General features: G+C 43.3%; 1 protein-coding gene across 1 annotated transcript in view; it reads left to right on the top strand.

The window, feature by feature from the left end:
* Positions 1 to 10,811: 10,811 nt before the first annotated feature.
* LOC306706451 (adenylate cyclase type 6-like) overlaps positions 10,812 to 21,029 on the top strand; it is a 31,553-nt gene continuing 21,335 nt past the window's right edge. Inside the window, exons 1-3 of the mRNA XM_079173539.1 lie at positions 10,812 to 10,972; positions 13,139 to 13,337; positions 13,470 to 14,355. Of these exons, the coding sequence (XP_079029665.1) occupies positions 13,471 to 14,355 (885 nt within the window). The 5' untranslated portion in view covers positions 10,812 to 10,972; positions 13,139 to 13,337; position 13,470. The remainder of the gene's footprint in view (positions 10,973 to 13,138; positions 13,338 to 13,469; positions 14,356 to 21,029) is intronic.

Below are 21,029 nucleotides of genomic sequence, written 5' to 3'. Positions count from 1 at the left end.
TCTCCCCCATTGCACAGAAAAGGCGGCACCCTCCTCCCCTCAGCCCGTGGTTACAGGGGGGAGAGAGAGAGAGGGAGGCGCGCTCAGCCTAAGTGCTTCACAGCTGACGTTTGCTGCGCTGCCTCAACAGCCATTTCCTATACAAAATTGATGCCCTGACTGCAGCACTGGTGTGTACATGCTGGCATACTGGTACAGTACAGTGGGTTTCTTCAGCTTCGAGCCAGTATCCGGGCAAGAAAAGGAGCTTTTCTCTGGTTTCATGCATCCTCTCCTCTCCTCTCCTCTCCTCTCCTCTCCCCTGAGCCGCCCCACCACGCCACAAATCTCACGTATCCCTTTCCAGCATCACATTAATACATTCCTTTTATTTCTCTTATGTTCTGCTTTAGGATAAAATCACCCAGGCTGGTCTGGTGTTTTCTCTCACACTGCAGAGTACCATTTTTCACTGGCCCAGATAGAACTTCTAAAGACAAACTGAGTCTGTAATTGTCATTCCTCTGGCATCTCTTTCCTTTAAAGGTGACTGCTACAAAAAGGGTGTGAAGTTAGCCGAGGACCCGGGAGACAGAATGAGAAGAGGACATGAATGGAGAAATTAAAAGAGGGAGAGGAGAGGAAGGGCTGTGCCCGCCCGCCCGCCTGCCTGTCTGCCTGCCCTGCACCATCCTCCTGACAGGAAGGTGATGCATGAGCCTACAGAACAGAAATGCAGCGGTGAGTCAGCAAGCAGCCATCTACAGTCCATCAGATGTCTTAATCAGCCAACAGAGAGGTCTCTATTGTAGGAGACAAGAATTGTCGTTCCTGGCAAGCCGGGTTCAGCACGCCTTCTCTCCAGGTTGCCTCAGGCACTGAGGACCCTACTTTAGCATCCATTATGCTGGCAGCATGCACTCTCTCACCCTCATTCAACTTTGTCTAAGAATTAAGTGCAGTCCACCAGGGCTTTCAGCAAAAAAATGTCCCAGGGCTATTCTTCTACATGGCTTTTTGAAATTAAAGGGAAGCAAGCATACAAACACATGCACACACATGTTATTTTAGTCAGAGCAACTAGCATTCTCGGATGCCTCTGGAGCTGAGAAGATAGGGCGACTATTTTCATCATGTCGTGCATGAAGCAGCCATTGAGTAACAGCTTTTCAAACAGCGGGAGAGGAATGCAAAGATGGAGAGGGAGCGAAAAAACACAAGGAACAAAAAGAGACAGCCAGAAACAGAAAAAAGGAGGAAACCTACCTGAATAGCAAATTAGAGTGATGGAGCAAGACACAGAGAACTTAAACACCGGGACATTGAGTTTTTATAAATGTGCATCATGTCCTGTGTTAGCTGTTTAAGGTCATTAACTTGAATTAAAGAGAGGGTGACAGAATGATAAAGACAAGGGGAAAAGCTGAAAGAGCGTGAAGAAAACAGAGTTACAAAAAAAAAGGCAGAGGGAGGAAGACAGCCACTACATTAGAACAATAGGACCAGAGATTAACAGAAGAATCTTTTCTTTTTTATTATTTTTTGCTGTTCAGTCGGTCTAAATATAGCTCGCCTCTCCTCTCCTTCCCCTCCTCACATCACACACTGGGGTTGGCAGTGGGGAGAGGATAGTGGAGGATTGTCAAAGTTCACTGAGTTTTGATGAATTCCCTCAAGAAAGAGCAAAGCAGATTTGAGACTGGCTCAGCTATATTCACTGATGCCAGATAGCCCATCTGAATGTGAACTATGGAGAACAAGAACAGACAGACACTGAGGTTTGTCTCTGCTCAGTCTGCAGCATGTATTCAGTCTTTGCAGCAATGATATGGGTTTTTTTTTCTCCTTCTCTCTAACAGGATGATATTACATCTAGTGTTGTCCAATCCTCCTGGTAATGTGATGCAGGTGTACTTCATAATATTTCTTTTTTTAGCTTTCCTTCAAAGTCTACACAGGCCTTCACAATCGAGGCAAAAGGGGAACATGATTACGCAAGTTAATGATCTCCAAGGAATGGCTATTCTTTTAGAAACAAGTTACGACACAATAACTGAGTTTTGGTTCTAATAATACTTTCTTTCAATTCTTTACTTTGAGGGATAAACACAATTTTTTATTTCAAAGTTGTTGTTTTTTAAACAAAAGCAACCAACGTTCTTAAATGTTAAATGTACAATCTAATGAACAATCCAATCTCGGCAATAAAATGTTGTTAAGACAGTTTTCTATACTCACTGGTTCTACAGACACATTTCAGTTGGAAGCAAAAAAGTATTTCGGTTTGATACTGAGCCCTTTTATTTATTTTCTTGCTGAGCACCGCAGAGCCACCCAGTGCCACCACACTCTTTTACTGTAAGCAGCTGAGAAGCTCTGCACCAACTGGGAACTCAGTGGCTTGTGAAAGTGCACTTCAGAGAGGACAGAGTTCTAGATTTCCTCAACAAATAGGCAGATTTAAGCACAGAAGCTTTGCAGTCACCCGCCCATGTCTCCAACCTTTCGACTTGTGAAGATGCACCTTACGATCTGTGTGCAGTCGTGACTGAGGCAGCATTACAGGCAGAGGTGGATCATCCGGAGCCAGTGCAACCAGAGTAGGGCAGAGTGGATCAATAGGAGAGCCACCCAGATTGATACTCCCTCCTGTCCCGAGCAGCTCCACCCTCCTCCTGCTCTAATGTTGCCTCCGGATACTTTCTCCCTGACTGTAATGAGCCCTTGGCAACCTATAAATAAACACTTCCAAAGCATTTCAACACAGGCAACGCAACTGCTTTCTCATCAAACACACAAAGTCCTCCCAGTGACAGCAGCCAGTACAGAGGTTTAACAATTGGACACATCTTGTATCAGCCAACCGCAAAGAGAAATGTTACTGATGCACTGAGGACAATGTAATGATGACAGAGAAGATGGCTAGTGGAGGAAGAGGAGCAGGACGCAGCGGTTCCAGCCAGGAATCTCTATATTTCATCCCCACTGTCGACTTGGCCTTGCAGGCTACGCTGTGCATACTTAGGCTGTTACCCCCCCGGGATCCCTCAACCTGACTTCACCAAACTGCTTCAAAGTGCAGAGAGGCTAGAACTAACCCACATAAAGCTGTGTGCCCACAGTACAGAACATAATGGCCCAGTGCTGCTGCATCCTTCATTAAATCAGATGTGTTTGTTACATGCTGACCTGATTTAAGTTTCAGTTATGCCTAATTGGTGCGTCTTGGCTAGTGGGCTGAGCTAACTGAGGGAATGTCAGACTTATCAATATGTAATGGTGCCCTACATATTCACGCATTCCAGCTTTACATCTAAAAACAACGTGCTTTCTTTCAACTTTGAATCGTAAAGGTTTTTTTGTGACTAAACAGGGTTGGTTTATCAAAATAAAAGTAATTTGTGTGTACAGATTGCAGATGTTACAGCCAAGAACGAATAAATCAACTGGAGATGTTTAAAATGGTAGACTAGAGAGTTGTCCTAGATAAGACCAGCCAAACATACAGATGAATAAATGAGAGCGAGTATACATCCTTACGTCTTTAATAAGTAAAACATTTCTAAACAGGAACTCAAACAGAAGCTGAACTGGAATCTTTGGTCATCTCAACATTGCTGGTTCATCAAATTTAATCAAGGCATTGCACACTGATGCGCCAACACCCACACACACATATGCACGCACGCACGCACGCACACACACACACACACACACACACACACACACATACAGAAAGCACTCCACTCCTCACGGGATAGGCTTTTAGTGCTCTGTCTCATGCAGTATTTAATTGACCCCACACAGGAAGCCTAGCGGTCCCAAATGCACTCCTTCCCCCCACCTACAGAGAAAGCATGAACGCCTGCAAGTATGCCCACAGCTTCCCACAACGACTGTCACACAACTGCACTAAATGCCATTTTCTGCTTTAGTGCAACTCAGACTTTCCACGGAAATGTCAGTGCTATCGGTGAAGAGCAAATTTGTTGAAAACGCTCCAAATGTAGATGAAAATTCTGCCATGCCCCACTTTGAGAGCCGCATACATCAAGTCACATTCCTTAAACTTTCACTCAAAATTCCAATAGCAGAGTTGAAAGGATTTCCCGTTTCTTTCAAGTAAACCTGCGTCTTTTATCACCATCTGATCAGGTATGTCTCAGAAAAGCATGTTTATCGTGGCCCATCAATGCAATTTGCAGCAGAGATTAGATGCAGAGGAGATAGCAGTGTACTTACTCAGTTGGAGGTTGGAGAGCACACTCCCCGTCTCTCTTGTTCGCTCTCTCTGCTAGTCAGTCATGGTGTGCTCTCTCTCTTGGGTAACACTGAAGTGTACTGTAGCGTGCTTGTAAGCAGTCTATCCCTCTCTCTTTCTCTTCAACCCCCTCCTCTCTTATTCTCCACCACTCTCAGTACACAACCCTTTGCTACGTCAGTGAGGCTCTCTCTGCTCTGCATATCATCCTTCCCACCCTCTCTGCTGCTCCCCTCTCTTACCTTCATCTCTACTTCGTCTGTCCAATGGGACTCTGCATCGCAACCGCATCTTAAGTTCATTCAGGACTCCATCACGACAGAACGTCACTGTGGCGAACACGATTACCGGGTCTTGGTATGTTGGATGGGATTGAATCTTACAACATAACATCTCTTCTCAATGCTTTTGTGATGCAAAATCAATGCACACTGTCAGATCCGGAATCTCATTATGAACAAAAGTATGTTGACAGGCGAATATTACAGCCATATGTGATTGTTGATCGATTTCCAAAATCACAGGTAATTACACGGCGCCTCAACTCTTTTGGGAAGGCTTTCCACGTGATTTTGGAACCTGGCTGCAGAGATTTGCATTTGCATCCATTCGGCCACCTGCACATTAGTGCTGATGGTGGGTGGGTGAAGGTCATGGCTTACAGCAATTTGCATTCCAAAAAGTGTTTGATGGTGTTGAGATCAGGTGTCTGTGCAGGCCAGTCAAAGTCAGGAAACTATCTATTTATGCAAATAGCTTTGTGCACGCAGTCAATGTCATGCCGAAGCTGTTGGAAGCTCTCTATTGTCTAAAATATCATTAAAATGTCCCTTGATTGGAACTAACATATCAAGCTCAGACCAAAAGTACAAACAATTAAGTGGACACCATGTCTATCTTCAACCATGTTCTGTACTTTACAAACACAAATACAAAATATCAAAGAGGAAAATCAGCCATTTCTACAGTCCTATCACATTGTTATTTCTGCCACTAAGGATTTCAACATGTCAAAAAGCCAAAAGTTTAGAGACTGGAGAAAGTGTGGTGGTGGTGAGGGGATATGGGAGACATGTAAGTTGTCTCTGTTCGACATGTGGAGGCGTCCCCAGTGTAGCCCTCTGTTCACTGAGTGTGTTTGGTAGATGCCATGGCTGACTGTACTCTGACACCTGCTCAGCTGCCAAGTGTACAGTATGTGTCATGGTTATGTATGGATGTGGATATAAAACAAATACAAATACATTAAAACTTACCAAACCAACTAAACATTTCAAGAGAATAAGAGCTTCTTCATGAATCAATTTCTGAGCAGAAAGTTGTGCGTAAGATTGTGTGAGATCCACAACATGCATCTAAAGACAGACCAGTCTGACAGCATAAAATCATGACTATGGCTGGTGTGAAAATCTCCAGCAAAGCTGAGATTCATAATTCATAGAATAGGTTGCAGGAAACAGTGAGGCGGAGGAGGAAAAGAAGGAGAGAGAGAGAGAGAGAGAGTCGTTCGACTTCTGAGCAGTAGATGTGAATAAAACATGAATGAATGAAGGTTTGAAAGTTAAACTCCACAGTGCTTTGCGCTGAGCGTGAGACAGGCAGGAACAACAGAGAGAGAGAGAGAGAGAGAGCAGCTTTAGGAGCTGCACCCAAGCATTGAGTGCAGATGTCTGTCAGTCTGTCCCATAAGAAGCGCCTCTGTGGGCAGAGCTGCTGCTGGTGCATTATGGATGAGGGGCTATTTTAAGGTACCAGGGATGCTGCGTTTTGATTTTTGAGTGGAGGTAGATGACACCTGGCTGCTGCCAAATCCTTTCATGAGTTTGTACGGTACTTGATGGGTTCAGACATGTAGGTACAGCATGTGTTCCAACACAGACCTGATCCCTGTTTGAAGTGCGCACACCAAAGAGGAGGGAGGAGGTAAACAGACGGTAAAGTGAGTGATAGTGTCACCAAGCAGCTCTTCACACAGACAGAGTACTTTCTGCCCTGATAAAGCTCACATACACATGCACATTATGTAATATCTGGTGGGTTGTTGGTTAGCTCACTGAGCAGTTCATTATTTACAAAGTGAAATGTATCAACATAGAAACAACAACACAAATTGACTCCGCAAGCTATTATGGAAATAATTGAATTGTACCAAATGCACCAATCTCCAGTCTTGTTTTCTGTCTAATGCTACAATCTACATTTGTTTAAATCAACTATCTGACAAATAAGGTCAGATTTTTGTTGCTTACTTCATTTTTCAAAGAACTCAGTAACTTCTGTTTTCTCAATATCATTCTAAACCAAGTGTCCAATACCTCAGTAAAAGTCATTTGCTGCTTGCTTTTTAAGAGGAGATGTTTAATGTGAAGTGCAAAACCTGCTCCAACATGACGCTGGAGAGACTTTTACCATGCACCGGATGAATCTCGTGCAGAGAGAATGAATCAACCCCCTGCAGTTTGCCGACGAAACACACACTGAAGCGAATCATCTAGCTCCTCTCTAGAGGACCTTTTCCCAGCTGGAAAAGGCTAGCTGCACGGTCAAAATCATGTGCTTTGACTTTTCAAGCACCTTCAACACAGTCCAGACTCTCTGGGAGGGAAACAAGATCATGGAGGTGCAGATGGACGCCCCGAAGGTGTCCTGGATCATAGATTATCTCACAGGGGAGCCACAGTTTGTCAACCTTCAGCAATTTGTGTTCATTATGGAAAATACAGTATCGTTCTCTCTATCTATATCTTCTATAAATCAGCCCTGCAGGAAAGAGTGACCTACAGCGTGTCATGGTAACCCTTGATCTAATGGCCAGGATGGTCAGGCTTAAGCAAGCAAGTCAGCAACCATCATAACAAACACACACACACACACACAAAAACCTAATAAATACATTTAAAATAAAATGTGCATTATTATTTAATCCCACTGCATTTTCTTCATATGAAGAACATGCTATTCACCAGCTAATAGTGGATCACATTATCAAGAGATAATTATTACATTTGGAAACATACTGCTATTACAATTCAGAGTCATTTAGATGAATTACATCATGTACATGCATATTATATTTACAACTACACCATCTATTACACACAACAATGTTACAGAGGACAGTCCAACTCTAAATGTCCCTCTTTATCATGTGGTGTTTCCCAAACAAACACGCCTTTAACTGTTTTCTTTACTGTGGCATTGTTTCACTTGAGACAGTTTTTGTGAATAATAATCTTTTCCTGACGTCGTTCTGTTGCAAACAAAATATACAGTATAATATAAAGTAAGCTTCATAAGCATGCAGGTATAAGTCAGTCTCACGTGTACTGATATTAAAGGAATGAAGGAGAGAGTTGTTGGTGACAGTGGATTGATTCCTCTGTATACAGTTTTTTTTTCTCATTCAGATATAAGTAACAACTGTTTTATCACTCTGACTGCATGTTTGCTATGTGAGAAAATGATTATTATAACCCAGATGTAATTACCGTAGATGATTCTGGAGCAACACTGTAATCATTTCTGTCATAGCCTCGTGAAAGATAAAGTGAAAGCATGGGCAGTCCCACAGCGCTGGATGATTGTTTTCATCTGTTGCTCCAGCAGACCAATTATTTTATTTTGCTCCAAATGTTTATCATGAACATTTTACATCCCACTGCAGCTCAGCTGTCCCTAATTGCTGCTGGCAGACGGACAGTGCCAGCGCATGCCTTATACTCCGAAGTGAAAGATTCCCAGTGAGGTCAGCCAGCCTAATTTAATTATCGGTAGCTGCTACCGCGACTGCTTGTCTGAAGGGACAGTGATGAAAGGCTACACGGCGCATGCATGTTGGTCTCCAACCCCTTCTTCTCATGCATTCGTCAAATACCTCGAAGAGATCTGAAAGAAGAGAAAAACTGAACACAACCCACCTCGTTAAGCAGAAGGACGCTTGAATTGGTCAGGGACATCCGCAGTTAACGGGGATCTCGGTCACCTCAGCCCCAACTTGGGTGTAAAAAGACACTGTTTGTACAGTAAAAGGCATCAACTAAAGGCAGAGCACCGCGTCATGTCCAAACATTTTCACAACACAGGAGAAAAAACGGCTCGGATGCTGTTCAGCGCTTCATCTGGATGTGGAGCTCCGGGGGAATCTGCGCTGTAAAATCTCTTGTTTCTGGATTCACGGCATGATCAATGACTGTACACAAAGCCATAGGCACGGACACACGGATGGATAGATTACAGCTTTCTCAATAAATTATGCAAGACCGGCACTTTTCACACAGCCCCGATAAATGTCTGTTTTGATTTTGAGTATGTGGTGATCATCTCTGAGTTTGGCGTCAGCCCTCTTTAATTTGTGCCCGACCTCGCTCACTTATGTTTTTATTAGAATTTAACTATATGGATTCACATTAACAGAATTAAACTGGATGGAAATGTGTCTCTTGAAGCTCAATGTTATAAGGATGTGTGGCTTTGCAACACATGAAAGAAATGGGATGACCCAATATTCTATACTACCTCCTATCATTACACATCGATACGACAATAATAGTATTAATAATATTAAACTAATTAAACTAATATTACATCAGTCTGAGATATTCCTTTTGTTACACGTATATGAAACTAGTAGTGAGTGACATTAGTTGGGGTGCTGTTTTCAGCGGAAGGAGACGCCTTGTGTTCGCAGGCTGAAGATGTCCAAGCAGACTGCAGAGCTGATCAGATGCAGGTCTTCTCGGTTTTCACTGATCCAGCACTTTGGCCCCCTCACGTCCTGTAAATGCCTTCAATTTACGCAGGGTCAATCGACCGCTCCAGTCACTTTACACTGCCAATGTCAAAAAGACAGAAGAAAGTCACCACACACACACACACACACACACACACACACACACACACACACACACACACACACACACACACACACACACACACACACACAGGGCCCAGAGGGGGCCAACAAAGAAGACTGAAGCACAATTCTGGAACAAGCAGAAATAAAATGTAAATATCCCCTTTTAAGATGCATATTAAATACTCTCTACGTGTGATTACTGGGTTACAATTTGTTTGTTGAAAATGTCAGAATAGCCTAGGTAAATATTGTTACTTTCTTTATTAAAAGCTTAACTACTGTACACAAGATGATAGCTTCAATCTCGGTGTATGTGCACACAGGATGCTACCAGTTTCGTACTGGACCGAAGGCTTCCAAACTAGTTGTGAAGTCACAAAATCACGCTCGTGTCAAACTGTGTTTTCAGGTAAACAGTCCTCCCTCAACAGACACACGTGAAAAAACATGTTTGAGTGAAGGCTTGAACAGAATGAAACTACTGTAGTAGGTCATCCTGCAGAGAGAAGGAATGTGGAAACACTTGATGACCAATAGCGCCGACTGCTGGTCAAACTGACGAAATGAAGTTGGGTTTACAACTGTCACCTCAACAACAATTGTTTTATAATCTAACTTCTACATAACTCACTAGACGTACGATAACTGTATAGGCCTACATACTATTACTGCCACACGTGCAATAACTATATTTCAAGCTGCTAACACTGCCATGCACACACACAACACACTTTACCCACCACCGAAATTCATTCCCTAAAGTGCAATTTTTGCATTTAATTATTATTAGTACAATGTCCGTGTCTCTTTTTTTAGGACTATGTTTTAACTCAATGCATTTGACAGTTACTATTTATGTTGGTGTATATAGTAGGCTGTGTAGTATTTTGTTCATACTTGATGTAGATTTTAGTTTTTTCAAAGTAACATATATACTTATTGTGTCTATTGCTACTGTATAGTGATCTACATGCTATGCAGTTTATGGTGTAACAGCTTACTGTAACCTAATGCTCAATGTTCCCGGTGGGATCTTCCAGGGTGTGTAGTTGTTTTAAAGGGTGAAAAGTCAACATGTGCTTCTGTGTCAACACCAGTGTAGCCTTACTGGTTTACAGATTAAACTTGATTATGTGATGGGCTGTTTACTGGCTGGTTGTACAGCCATTAAACATGATACTATTTATTTAATGTCTCTATTGTTTTACTGTTTAACTACCTCTTCTAATGATTGAGTAGTTTCAGTCTGACTGCTGTGGGGATCGTTGCAGTGATTATACACTGTCTCCACTAGGTGGTGCTATAACGCTGTCTGGATGTGCAGTTTGACAGCACTGCTTGAGTTTTTCATTGCTTCCTGCCACTTAAAAATGGAAATGCACATGTTTCTGATTTGTTCGTTTTTTTGTGTTGTAATTTGGGTGATACTGTGGGCTGATGTGCAAGTGACAAAAATAAATTGGAGAACAAATGGACAATATTGCAGCAAAGGAGTGAATCACTCGCGCAGGAAGAGGCACACTCGTGCCACCTCTAGGGGGACTCCTGTGTACACGAATGCAGGCTGTGTGTATCAGTGCTTGTGTGTGTGAGAGAGCGAAAGAGAGAGAGAGCGAGAGAGAGAGAGCGCGAGAGAGCGAGAGTCGGGGAGGTCGAAGCGGTGGGAATGTACTGTAGCTCTGGCTGAGAAGAGCGAAGGTTGTCCGGCCAAAATCCGTAGTTTTCCCTCGCTCCCCTCTGAACCACCCCCTCTCTTCCACACCGACAGACCCGCATCTGGAGCGCGTGACGGCGGCTGCGTGAAGACTGAACACGGAGCTAAACTGGAGCTCCACTGCGGTGTTATATAGTTACTCATGTAACGAGGATGTCCAATGGTAAGTAGGCTACGCTGCCTCTCTTAAGCTTTCCCGCGGCTGTGTTGGGCAACCGCTCTGCACAATGTTATTGTATTTGTTGCGGGTCGGCTGAACTGAAACGCAGTAAGAGGATTCAGCAGTCGGGGGGGGGGGGGGTTAGAAAAAAAAACGCCAACAGCTGACTTGTACTACAGTGTTTTGCTGTGAAGATTGCGGCGGCGTTCAGGAGCCTGACCTGTACTGCAGGACTGTACACACTGAGCAATGGTCCGTGTGCAGGCACAGGCAATTCATTTGCACTTTTATAACGCGAAGCCGCGATTCAGAGGCAGATCAGCTGTTCTACACATCGCATTTTGGCCCACAGCATTCTCACCAATTCCTTCTCGCTCAGTGACCTGTTTTGAGTCCAAACATAATGACGTACACGTCTATATTGAGGGAGACGGGCCCAGTATGTGGACCCCGTTATCACTGTACACTGGTTCCTGTGGACCGGGCTGCTATATCCCCGCGACGTCAGGGGATACGCTGCCAAGATTGAAGTTGCCCGACGGAATGTTTATACTCCTGATAAGTTGGTGAAAGGCGGCGATGTGTGTCGAGTTGTGTTCCCCTGCAGTCCACAGACTCCGGGCTGACTTCGGGCTATCCTATAGTACAGTGTCTCCATGTGCAGGCTTCATTGGAACACGGAGAGCTGTCGACTTCGCCCGTAGGCTACTTGGAGCGTCCTGTTATGTAATGCGCTTCGGCCGACTGCCTGCATCCAAACAGCCTGGGCCTACACGTGCAATTGCTAAACAATATATCTTTTTATTTTTTTTTGGACACCAGGCCTGTGTTAGCAGTGGCGATAGGAGGACTGTTGGCCAGTGTCATGTGGCGAACACGGCAAAGATGTTGTTTATCTTTCTCTCAAGTGAAAAGCATCACCATCTTGATTTGCAATGCATGCAGGACGGCTGACTCAAATCGGCCCATATGTGGCACAGATTATGTTCATGTTCAATGGCAGACGCGTGCATGTAGCCTACAGATTGTATAAGATCCGCACGCCGCTGCCAGAACTGGCGTGAATGCATCAAAGGTGAGCCGAGGATTGAGGTTATTGCTGGAGGAAGCCTGCCAGCTCGGAGCAGAAGGTGAACTGGTCATGTATTTGCAGCATCCCAGACTGGGTCATATGCTAAATTGATGCTCTCGATAGTAATATCATGCGGATTGTAGTGCCAGTGTAGTAGTTGGGGTTATTTATGACTAGATCATTACTTGAAGGAGTTTAATTCATTATAGCTATCCGGGAAAAAGGTTTTCCAAGCAGGAACACATTTCTAATCTTTAATATAAATATGTACTTTAGACACAATGCAGACACACTCAAACTAGCCATCCAATTAGATTTTTTTTGTGTGCATGTGTGGTGGTTGATCAAATCATATTACTAGCTGCTGTTGATTGTAAACACAGCCATGTGTGCACTTCATGTGAGCTCTTCCCACTGTTGTCTGCCTGGCAGAGATTTGCTTATTAAGTTTAGAGGTTAGTGGTGTCCTTGACATGTGCTGCCAGAAGCCAGCTATAGTGAGTCATCAAAGCTAATGGGTGGAAGCATGGGCAATTTAATCTGGACTGGATAGCTCTTGATCTCTGATGGTGCCCACTCAGTAGGCCTTTGTTGTCAAATAGAGCACACCCATTCCTGCCCACTCAAGATGTTACGGGTAGATTGCAATGATAGAGCATAGCAGACTGTTATCAACCAAGATGAGTCTCCATCTAAAAGCACCCTGTGGTACACGTTCAAAAAAAATAATAATCCAGCAATCAGTGGAAGGTTTGTTGGAATTGGACTGTGTTGAACTTTTTGGTTTGATGGCAAAAATGACCAGTGGCACCTGCTGCATGAGGCAATAACTGGATGAGATTTTGTTGTCACGACCGAGTGTTTAACAAACAACACAGCAAATCATTTCCATAGAAATGCTGTCCCAGCCTGGTGGGGGAAGGTGATGAGGTCTTGCCAAACCTTCTGCCAAAGAATTACACATAACGACATGCATATGCAAACAGCAATAAGTAAACCCATCAACATGTGTGTTTTCCTTGATGTCTACTTATCCATAATGACCCTCGGGGGATGTTAGCGCAACAACATCATGTGTATTGTTTGTGTTTTCCCAGGAAAACAGGTGGTCTATAGAGGCACTTGATGGTGTATACTGCTGACACACTTGAGTATTTCTACAAAGAAGGACGGCTCAAATGCAGACACGCCTCCGATGCCGCGGGTCAGTCTGAGCTCATGGTGTGTGCTCGCTGGGATAAACTAGTGGCCTGGCCAAAGAGCGCAGTGTTGCTACACACACTAAAGCCCACACAGGTGAGAGGCTTCTCGTTTCTTTAAGCTATTATCTCTTAAAGTGACGTTTTGCATGTTGAAATTAAGTGCCCCAAATTTGGCTCTGCTTTTATATGTTTTTCTGTGTGTATGTTCTCTTCATGTTTTGTTTAGGATGTCGTGGGCCAGAAGCCTCTTCGTAGGCACGGTGGATGAGCGAAAGACAGCATGGGGAGAGCGCAATGGCAAAAAGAGAAAGGACAGCTCGTCGTTGTGCAACCCCCACTACATGAGCTGCCTGAGGGACCCAGAGGACCTGGACCTCCCTAATGCGTCCCCCCAGCATTACCATCGCGGAGCAGGCACTAGTGGGGGCAACTTTGGCTTGCGCTGTGGCTGGCAGGAGGACCACTATGGGAAGAGGATGGGTGCCCTGGGTCCGAAGGCTGTGGACCTGGGCTTTGAAGATGTGGAGCTAAAGGGCAGGAAGGAGGAGGAATTAGGGGAACTAGCAGACGGTGGCTGCAAGGGGATGACTGCAGCGGACTGCTGGATGCGGGTTATGTGGGTTTTCCAGTCTAAGAAATTTCAGTCCGCCAAGCTGGAGCGTCTGTACCAGCGCTACTTCTTCAGGCTCAACCAGAGCTCTCTGACCATGCTGATGGGGGTGCTGGTGCTGGTGTGTGCGGTCATGCTGGCCTTCCACTGCATCCACACGATCCCGCACGTGGCCTACATCTCAGTACTCTCCGTGGCCATGGCTCTCTTCCTGGCCATGATGGTGGTGTGCAACCGCAACGGCTTCCACCAGGACTACATGTGGATTGTGAGCTACCTGGTGATCGGGGTGCTGATTGTAGTGCAGGTTTTTGGGGTGCTGATGCTTTACCCCCCTAGTGCCTCAGAGGGCATCTGGTGGACGGTCTTCTTCATCTACATTATCTACACGCTGCTGCCGGTCCGAATGAGAGCTGCTGTGGTTAGTGGAGCTGTGCTGTCCACCATACACCTAGTGACCGCCTGGCAGCTCAACCAAGAGTACAAGTTCATTTTCAAACAGGTAAGTGAGAGCAGGACTAACACACCACAATAGATCAGGTCTGAAAAAAGAATGGAGGGAGATATTCACTCGTATCTGTTAGTTTGCGTTAGGTGTGGGCGATATGGATATTATTCTGTCACATCACATTTAATCCTATCAACATCAGTGATTTGACACGATTAATCTGCAACTATTTTGGCAACCAATTTACAGTTTGAGTCAAATTTCAAGAAAACGTTTTACAGGTATGTGAGTTTAATTATTTGTTTTCGGTTCCACATAATTGTAAACTGAATGTCTTTGGGTTTTGGACTGTCGAGGAAAAAAAACTAGAAAGATATAACTTTGGGCTCTTGGAAATTGTGGTGTGCTTTTTCAGAAATGTCTAACATTTTTAAAAGAAAACGACAAATCAATCAATGAAGAAACCTTGACAGTGATATTTTACATTTTCTGGAAATTCAGTTTAGGGAGTATTTACAGTTGAAATAACATGATATGAAGATGACTGTTGTTGTACACTAAACACCTTACAAATCTTCATCACATTGATACTTAAAATCACATCAGGTCATTCTCATACCACCAGTAGTCAAATAACTAAGCCAAATGCACCTTTAGTCATACTTTTAACACATCAAAGGATAGGTATACATCTACGAGTCTGTCTCAGTAAAATACTCCCATTTACACGTGCAGTTGAATCTGTTGTAATTGTTCCTCCTGTCCATACTGGTTGTTTCTTAAAGCAAGGTCCGTGTAAGTGGTGTGAGACAAAATCAACAGTTTTATTTTTGTGAAAAACTACATTCCAAAATTCAGTCAAAGTTAATACGAGGCTTGAGCAATCTGAGTTAGACACATCGAAGGGGAATCTTTCAAAGTTAGGGTCCTTATAATAAACAACTATCATCACAATTTCACATTAAAAAGGCTTTGGAAGATTTAGACTCGATTTGTTCGACTGCTGAAGCCTCTTATCAGTTTTGGCTGAACACAGGGCTGGATTTTGTTTCCCTTCACGATGAAGTCACATGAAGTCTCTTCATGGCTAGCATGCACAGGAAGAACAATAGCAGCAGCCAATAACATACATTTCTGTACATTTAGACATGTGAATATTTATTTTAAGGCAGACTTGAACAAACGTGAATCAATCCATCAATAGTTTTAAAAGACGTGTTTGAGAAATGTGTCTTTTTGTCGCGTAGTTGCTGCCGAATAGACAGCCGTCTCTGAAAATGAAAGAGAACATTTATATTCATGAGAAAACAAGACGCATGTCTCAGACTCGTGCTGCGAGTCAGGGCCCACTGTTATCACCATACAATTGAGCACAATGTTGTCACTGTATTCACAAGTGGAAACGCCCTACTTTCTCTTCCCATCAATATAGGACAAACATTGTACAGACTCCTCAACCACTTTTCCGTGTCAAAGGTGCTGTACTAAAAGTAGATGGTGCTGTAGATCTCGGCAGTTTTTCAGATGAGATTTTTAATGAGCCCATGTTTTGTGCTGTAGGGCAGCTATTGGCAACTCTGTTGGGGTTTGTGGAAGGTCATCTGGGTTGAATGAGCCCGTTTAGCTGCATTGTGAGGGAATATCATGATAATGTAGCATGGTGCCATTCAGGCCGCAATTCCCTAAAACAAGGAGGCTATTGTAGTAAAATGAAACGGGGTGGGGTGGGATTGTGCAATGAATTTGATGGAAAACATGATGATTACTTCTTCGTAGTGGAGGCTGTGGAACAAATGCATAAATACCGAAGTAGACATTTATAATTCAGTTCACATTGGAATTAGTTAATTAGTTTTGTCTGTTTTATTCTTTTTGTACATGCTGTCAGATCCTCATAGATGTTCTTATAATGTGTGTTTGTGATAATTAGATTTACACTGTGTCACATTGTACAATTTAATTTCACTTGGGGATTCAAAAACATTTTGTGAATCTGCTCCACCTCCAAGACAGAAGTAATAAATAACCTTTTGTAGGACCGCAACTAACCATTATTTATTTTTAACAATTAATGCGTCGACTTTATTTATGTTTATTTGATGATTCCATAATCTTTTAGAAAAGAGTAAAACAATGCACATCATAAGTATCCAATTGCTTGTTTTGACCAACATTGTTAAATTGCAATCTAACAAAAATAGAAAGAGTCCCTGTATATGTATGTATGCATGTGTGCACTGTATGAATGTATGAATGTATGTGTGTATGTATGTGTGTCTGGACAACCAACCGTTTATCTGATCGACTTCACACTTTCCGGATTTATTGCTTAGGACCTAAAGAAGTGCAGTATTGAGTGCCTATTTATTAGTCGTGTGTTATGTACACACTGTGAAGTGTATTGAGAGGGTATCCGTATTAACCGTTAAACCGCCTGACGGCATGCGCGGGTCAGCTTGCTCTCCGTCAATGTTTCTGAGAGCTTTTGAGAGCCCACATGACATGTATACGCTAGCATTGCTAGAAGATGCTACTATGTCATGGCAGGCATATTGCTCAGGACCCTTGGGAGCACAGAGTCATGTGTGAAGCTGTTTGAATGAGCGGTTCTCGAGAAAAGCTGCAAGCTGCAATAACGGAGGCCAAGCGATTGGCCGGTTCTGAACAGGCACTGCACTCCTGATATACAACAGAGAAAAGGAGTGAACCCTCATATTTAGAGACTACAACCAGCAGACGTTTGGCATTTTCCATTGGCAGGCGACTTCATGGATTTTCTGTTTATCTAGTATTAATTCATCAATTCATCATTTCAGCACCTTTAAAATATAGTTTTGAACCAGTCATGTTCATTGATACAATAGGCAATTTACATTTGGACATTTGGACATATCTCCGGAGGAAAATCACCGGTGTAAATGATCAAATGAATGGCTGTGTTCCATTTAGCTGCTTCGGTGTCAGGGTCCGGGTATTGTGCATGCTGGCTCACTGGAATACTTAAATAGAGCGGAGACATTGTTAATGTTTTTATTTTGTTACACCTCTGATTTCCCAGTATGACAACTAAGACTATAAAGACGGTGATTATCCCTTTTCAGCATTATTCACTTTATTGTTATCCCACAATTTTTCTGCTATTTAATTGGTGCCATAGGTCAACCTGCCAGTAAGAGCTGTGTAGTTCAGCGTAAGATTTTTTGCAGTTTTCAGTGGGGAATTTGTCCCATAATGGCCTACATGCTGTTTCAGAGGCCTTTTCACCCTTACAATAATTCAAGAATCATGTGACAAACTCAAATACATTTAGATTTGTTCCTGTTTGAAGTTGAAATGTTTGAAGACAATGCCTCAAACTAACTCCACTCAGTTGAACTTGCGTAACACTAGAGAGACATGTGATTGGTTTTCTCTACCAACCATCGCTATTAAGCAACCAGATGACTGTGGAGCCACTCTGAATAAGGCAATATTGACATAACTCTACTGGTCCAGTGAGCTTGCGTGTTGAGTAGCCGTGTCCCAGACTAGACAGGGCGACTACAGGCACATTGGTCTGTTGCCTCTATGTACTCCAGCCCTGGTTGGTTGCATTGGTCTTCCGATGATGGACTGCTGCCCTGCCTGCAGGCTTGGACCCCCAACACAGTGCGTTCCAGCTCTCTAAACAATCAATGATGGGACATAGGTTGCTCTGTCTCTCTCTCTCTTGTGCTCATAGGGTTTTAATAGAGATTGAGGAAAATACGTCAGGTTTGCTTAATGCTGTTAGCAGACATACCATCTGTACATAAATCTTGTTAAATGAAGAGGATTATTAATTTCAGGCCGATTTCTTTGTGTTCACTCTTAAGATTAGAGCAGCTCTCAGTCTCAACGGGTATCTCGCTTCAAGCTTCTTGCAGTTTTATGAATACAGAAAGACTCCATTCAATCTGTCACTCCCGCTGTATCAAACACGTCGGCTCACACAAATTCTGTGGCTCCTGTCGTCACATGGCCAGACTCTCTGATCTGGGAAAGCTGGTTTCTTCTTCTGGGACCTCATCATCCTCCAGCCATTTCTGTGTCCCAGACCTGTTTTTCCCTTATTTGTTTTTTCCCTGCGGAGATGTTCATGCAGGATCAGCGCTGAGAAGATGTGAGACCGATGACGGCGAGGACAAAAGGGGTCTTTGTGAGGGGACCTCCTCGATGAAGCAGGGGAGGCATCCGTGGGGGGGGGGGGGGGGGGGGGGGGGGGGGTTGTGGAGGTTACAGTGCTGACAAGGGGACGGCCACGGATGGAGAGTGTGAAATAATGCTGGGTTGACGCACTCGGCTGTAAAAGAGCTCTTCCCTCGTTGCGCTTTTCTCTGAGTCATAATTCCGTTCTCACAAAATCCCTGTCAGATGGAGTAGCCTTTTATTTGTCAACGGGCTCAGATTGAGCTCACTCTACTCATGGGGATTGTTTCCATAGATCTCCATGTTTCTCCGCTGTGCTCTGAAGGGCCTCTTCTGACAACTATAGAGAGATGAATGTAACTGCTCTCAGGAAGAAGCAAGTTACGCGCCGCTGCTGTTCACTTGAAGTGCCTCCACTATCCTACAGCAACAGGATTCAGAGGGACCTCATTCAATCTTACAGGTGGAAAATGAAAGCTTTTGACTCAGACAGGATTAACTGGGCTGCACCTGAGTCCTGACCCTCATGTCCTCAGCAGTAGCTACCACCCTGAACACACACCTTTGGTGGAAAGATATTGAACTTTCATGACTTGGAACGTTGACGTTACCATTACATTTTTTTCGAATTGGTACTTTTTTTCTTTTCTTGGACTCTGTCTTTACTCAGACTCGGAGCTGCTCAGACTTGGATCTAGAAGTAACACATTAGTCTCATATAGGTGGCATTCGTTTTTTGCTTATTTCGGACAAGCTTAAATTCAAAGCGGGCAGTTTTCCCTCACAGAAAACATTCAACATCAACCATTTATTTTACCACTGGCTCGTCTTTGGCAGCTCGCCTTGAAACATGCAATTCCTTCAAAATGAACTTCTGGAAGTTGGATTCTTTATGAAATCAGTATTAGTGTAAGACTTAGAAATGCTGTAATAATGATTGCTCTTACTGTATGAAACGTCACACTTCATCAAAATATCATGTCAGTAAAACTATAATGTGAGGATAATGTACATGCATTCAATCACAATATAGACGTTGAAACAGCATTGTCCTTAACTTCTGTATAATATAGTTATATTTAGTATGTAGTTGTTTAGGAGTTCAATATCTATAAGTCAAGACATGTCTTTTGTTATTTCATGAAAAAAGTAAATTTATTTTGTACATGAGATACACGTTATGTAATCTATATAATTTACTTTTGAACAACCTCATCTATCTTCATTTTTTTCTTCTTCACATAATTACTTTTTTTGTCAATTTGCTGTAAAGTGGAAGACATGTCCACAGAAGGGTCAATTTATTATTTCCCCGTCGTCTCTTCTGCTTACCGGGATTCTGCACGCCTCCTCCCTGTAACTGGTTTAAAAGTTCTGCTGCTGGCTTCTCCGACAGCTGACGTTGTGGAAGCTGCTTTGCTTTCTACGTTTTGACAGTTGTTTGACAACCTGCAGCCTTTTGATTGGAAGAAGCTTCCAAATTCCTATTATTCTATTGGTATGTCGTGTTTGGTTTTCTAACATTTCTGTGTGTTAGCAACACTCAGCGTCCTCGTGTCGAATCTTTCCTCCAGCATATGAAGGCACCACACAGAGCCAGCAGTTTGTGTTGCACTAGCTTCATGAGGTTTTGCTTGTAGCCTTTAGTGTAGGCATGCAAAATTCTTAATGAACGATCCTCAGATAATCAACATCTGACTTTTTCATCACCCAATGCATTCTCATCATGTTGGCTGGGGAGCAAGCAACACAATCGATTTTAGAGCATCACCCAAACTCCAAATTTAAAAGAGTCGTCCTTACTAGAAAACGACCCCTTTGCATGGGGGTACATTTTTACTAAGTTATGGTCTCATGGCGCTGAAGTCAGACAGCGCGCACACGCATCACATGGTCCAAAACAGATTCCTTTGGCCTTTAGAGGGCTTCCCTGTGAGACCACATGTCCCTCATGTTTTTCTTTTGTCATTCTCTCTTGTGGGAAACAAAGTTTTGCTTTGCTATATATATTTCCATAAGTTAGGTATCAACAGCTGTGCATCCATACGCCTATATGTCGTAAGGGGGATTATGTGACTTACTGTGCCATGGTTTCGTTCTAAGATTTTATAAACAACCTTCGTGCAAGATGTCATACGTGGATTATCAAGGAACTCTTTTGTGTGCAGCGGGATATATTTGGATAGCCGAAATCCTAAATGTAGTCCTCTGAAGTGTGAGCTATCGACAGGCAGGTCGAGAAGAGAGGGAAGTCTTAAAGGTACATAAAGTCTGTACTTTTGTTTTTGTGTGCTGATCCAATACTAGAGGAAAAACCTGTTCCTCTGGCAGATTGTTATGGGGTCAGCGAATGTGGGAGTAGTGGAAACATACTGATCCCTCTGCTTAACATTGGTGAAAAAGATACCAATCAATGAAATGTCACATGACCGAGGCATTCATAATGCATTTAGGCCAGAACAATGGAGTTACCTTCGAAAAATCTGAAAGTAAAGGCTAACTTGACCCTTTATGCAATTATTTATGATGCTTTTTTTGGGAACTACATTAGTTCTTAGGGG

Source organism: Pholis gunnellus (genome assembly GCF_910591455.1).
Source record: "Pholis gunnellus genome assembly, chromosome: 2".
Classification (NCBI taxonomy): domain Eukaryota; kingdom Metazoa; phylum Chordata; class Actinopteri; order Perciformes; family Pholidae; genus Pholis; species Pholis gunnellus.
This window is presented reverse-complemented; position numbering and strand designations above follow the sequence as displayed.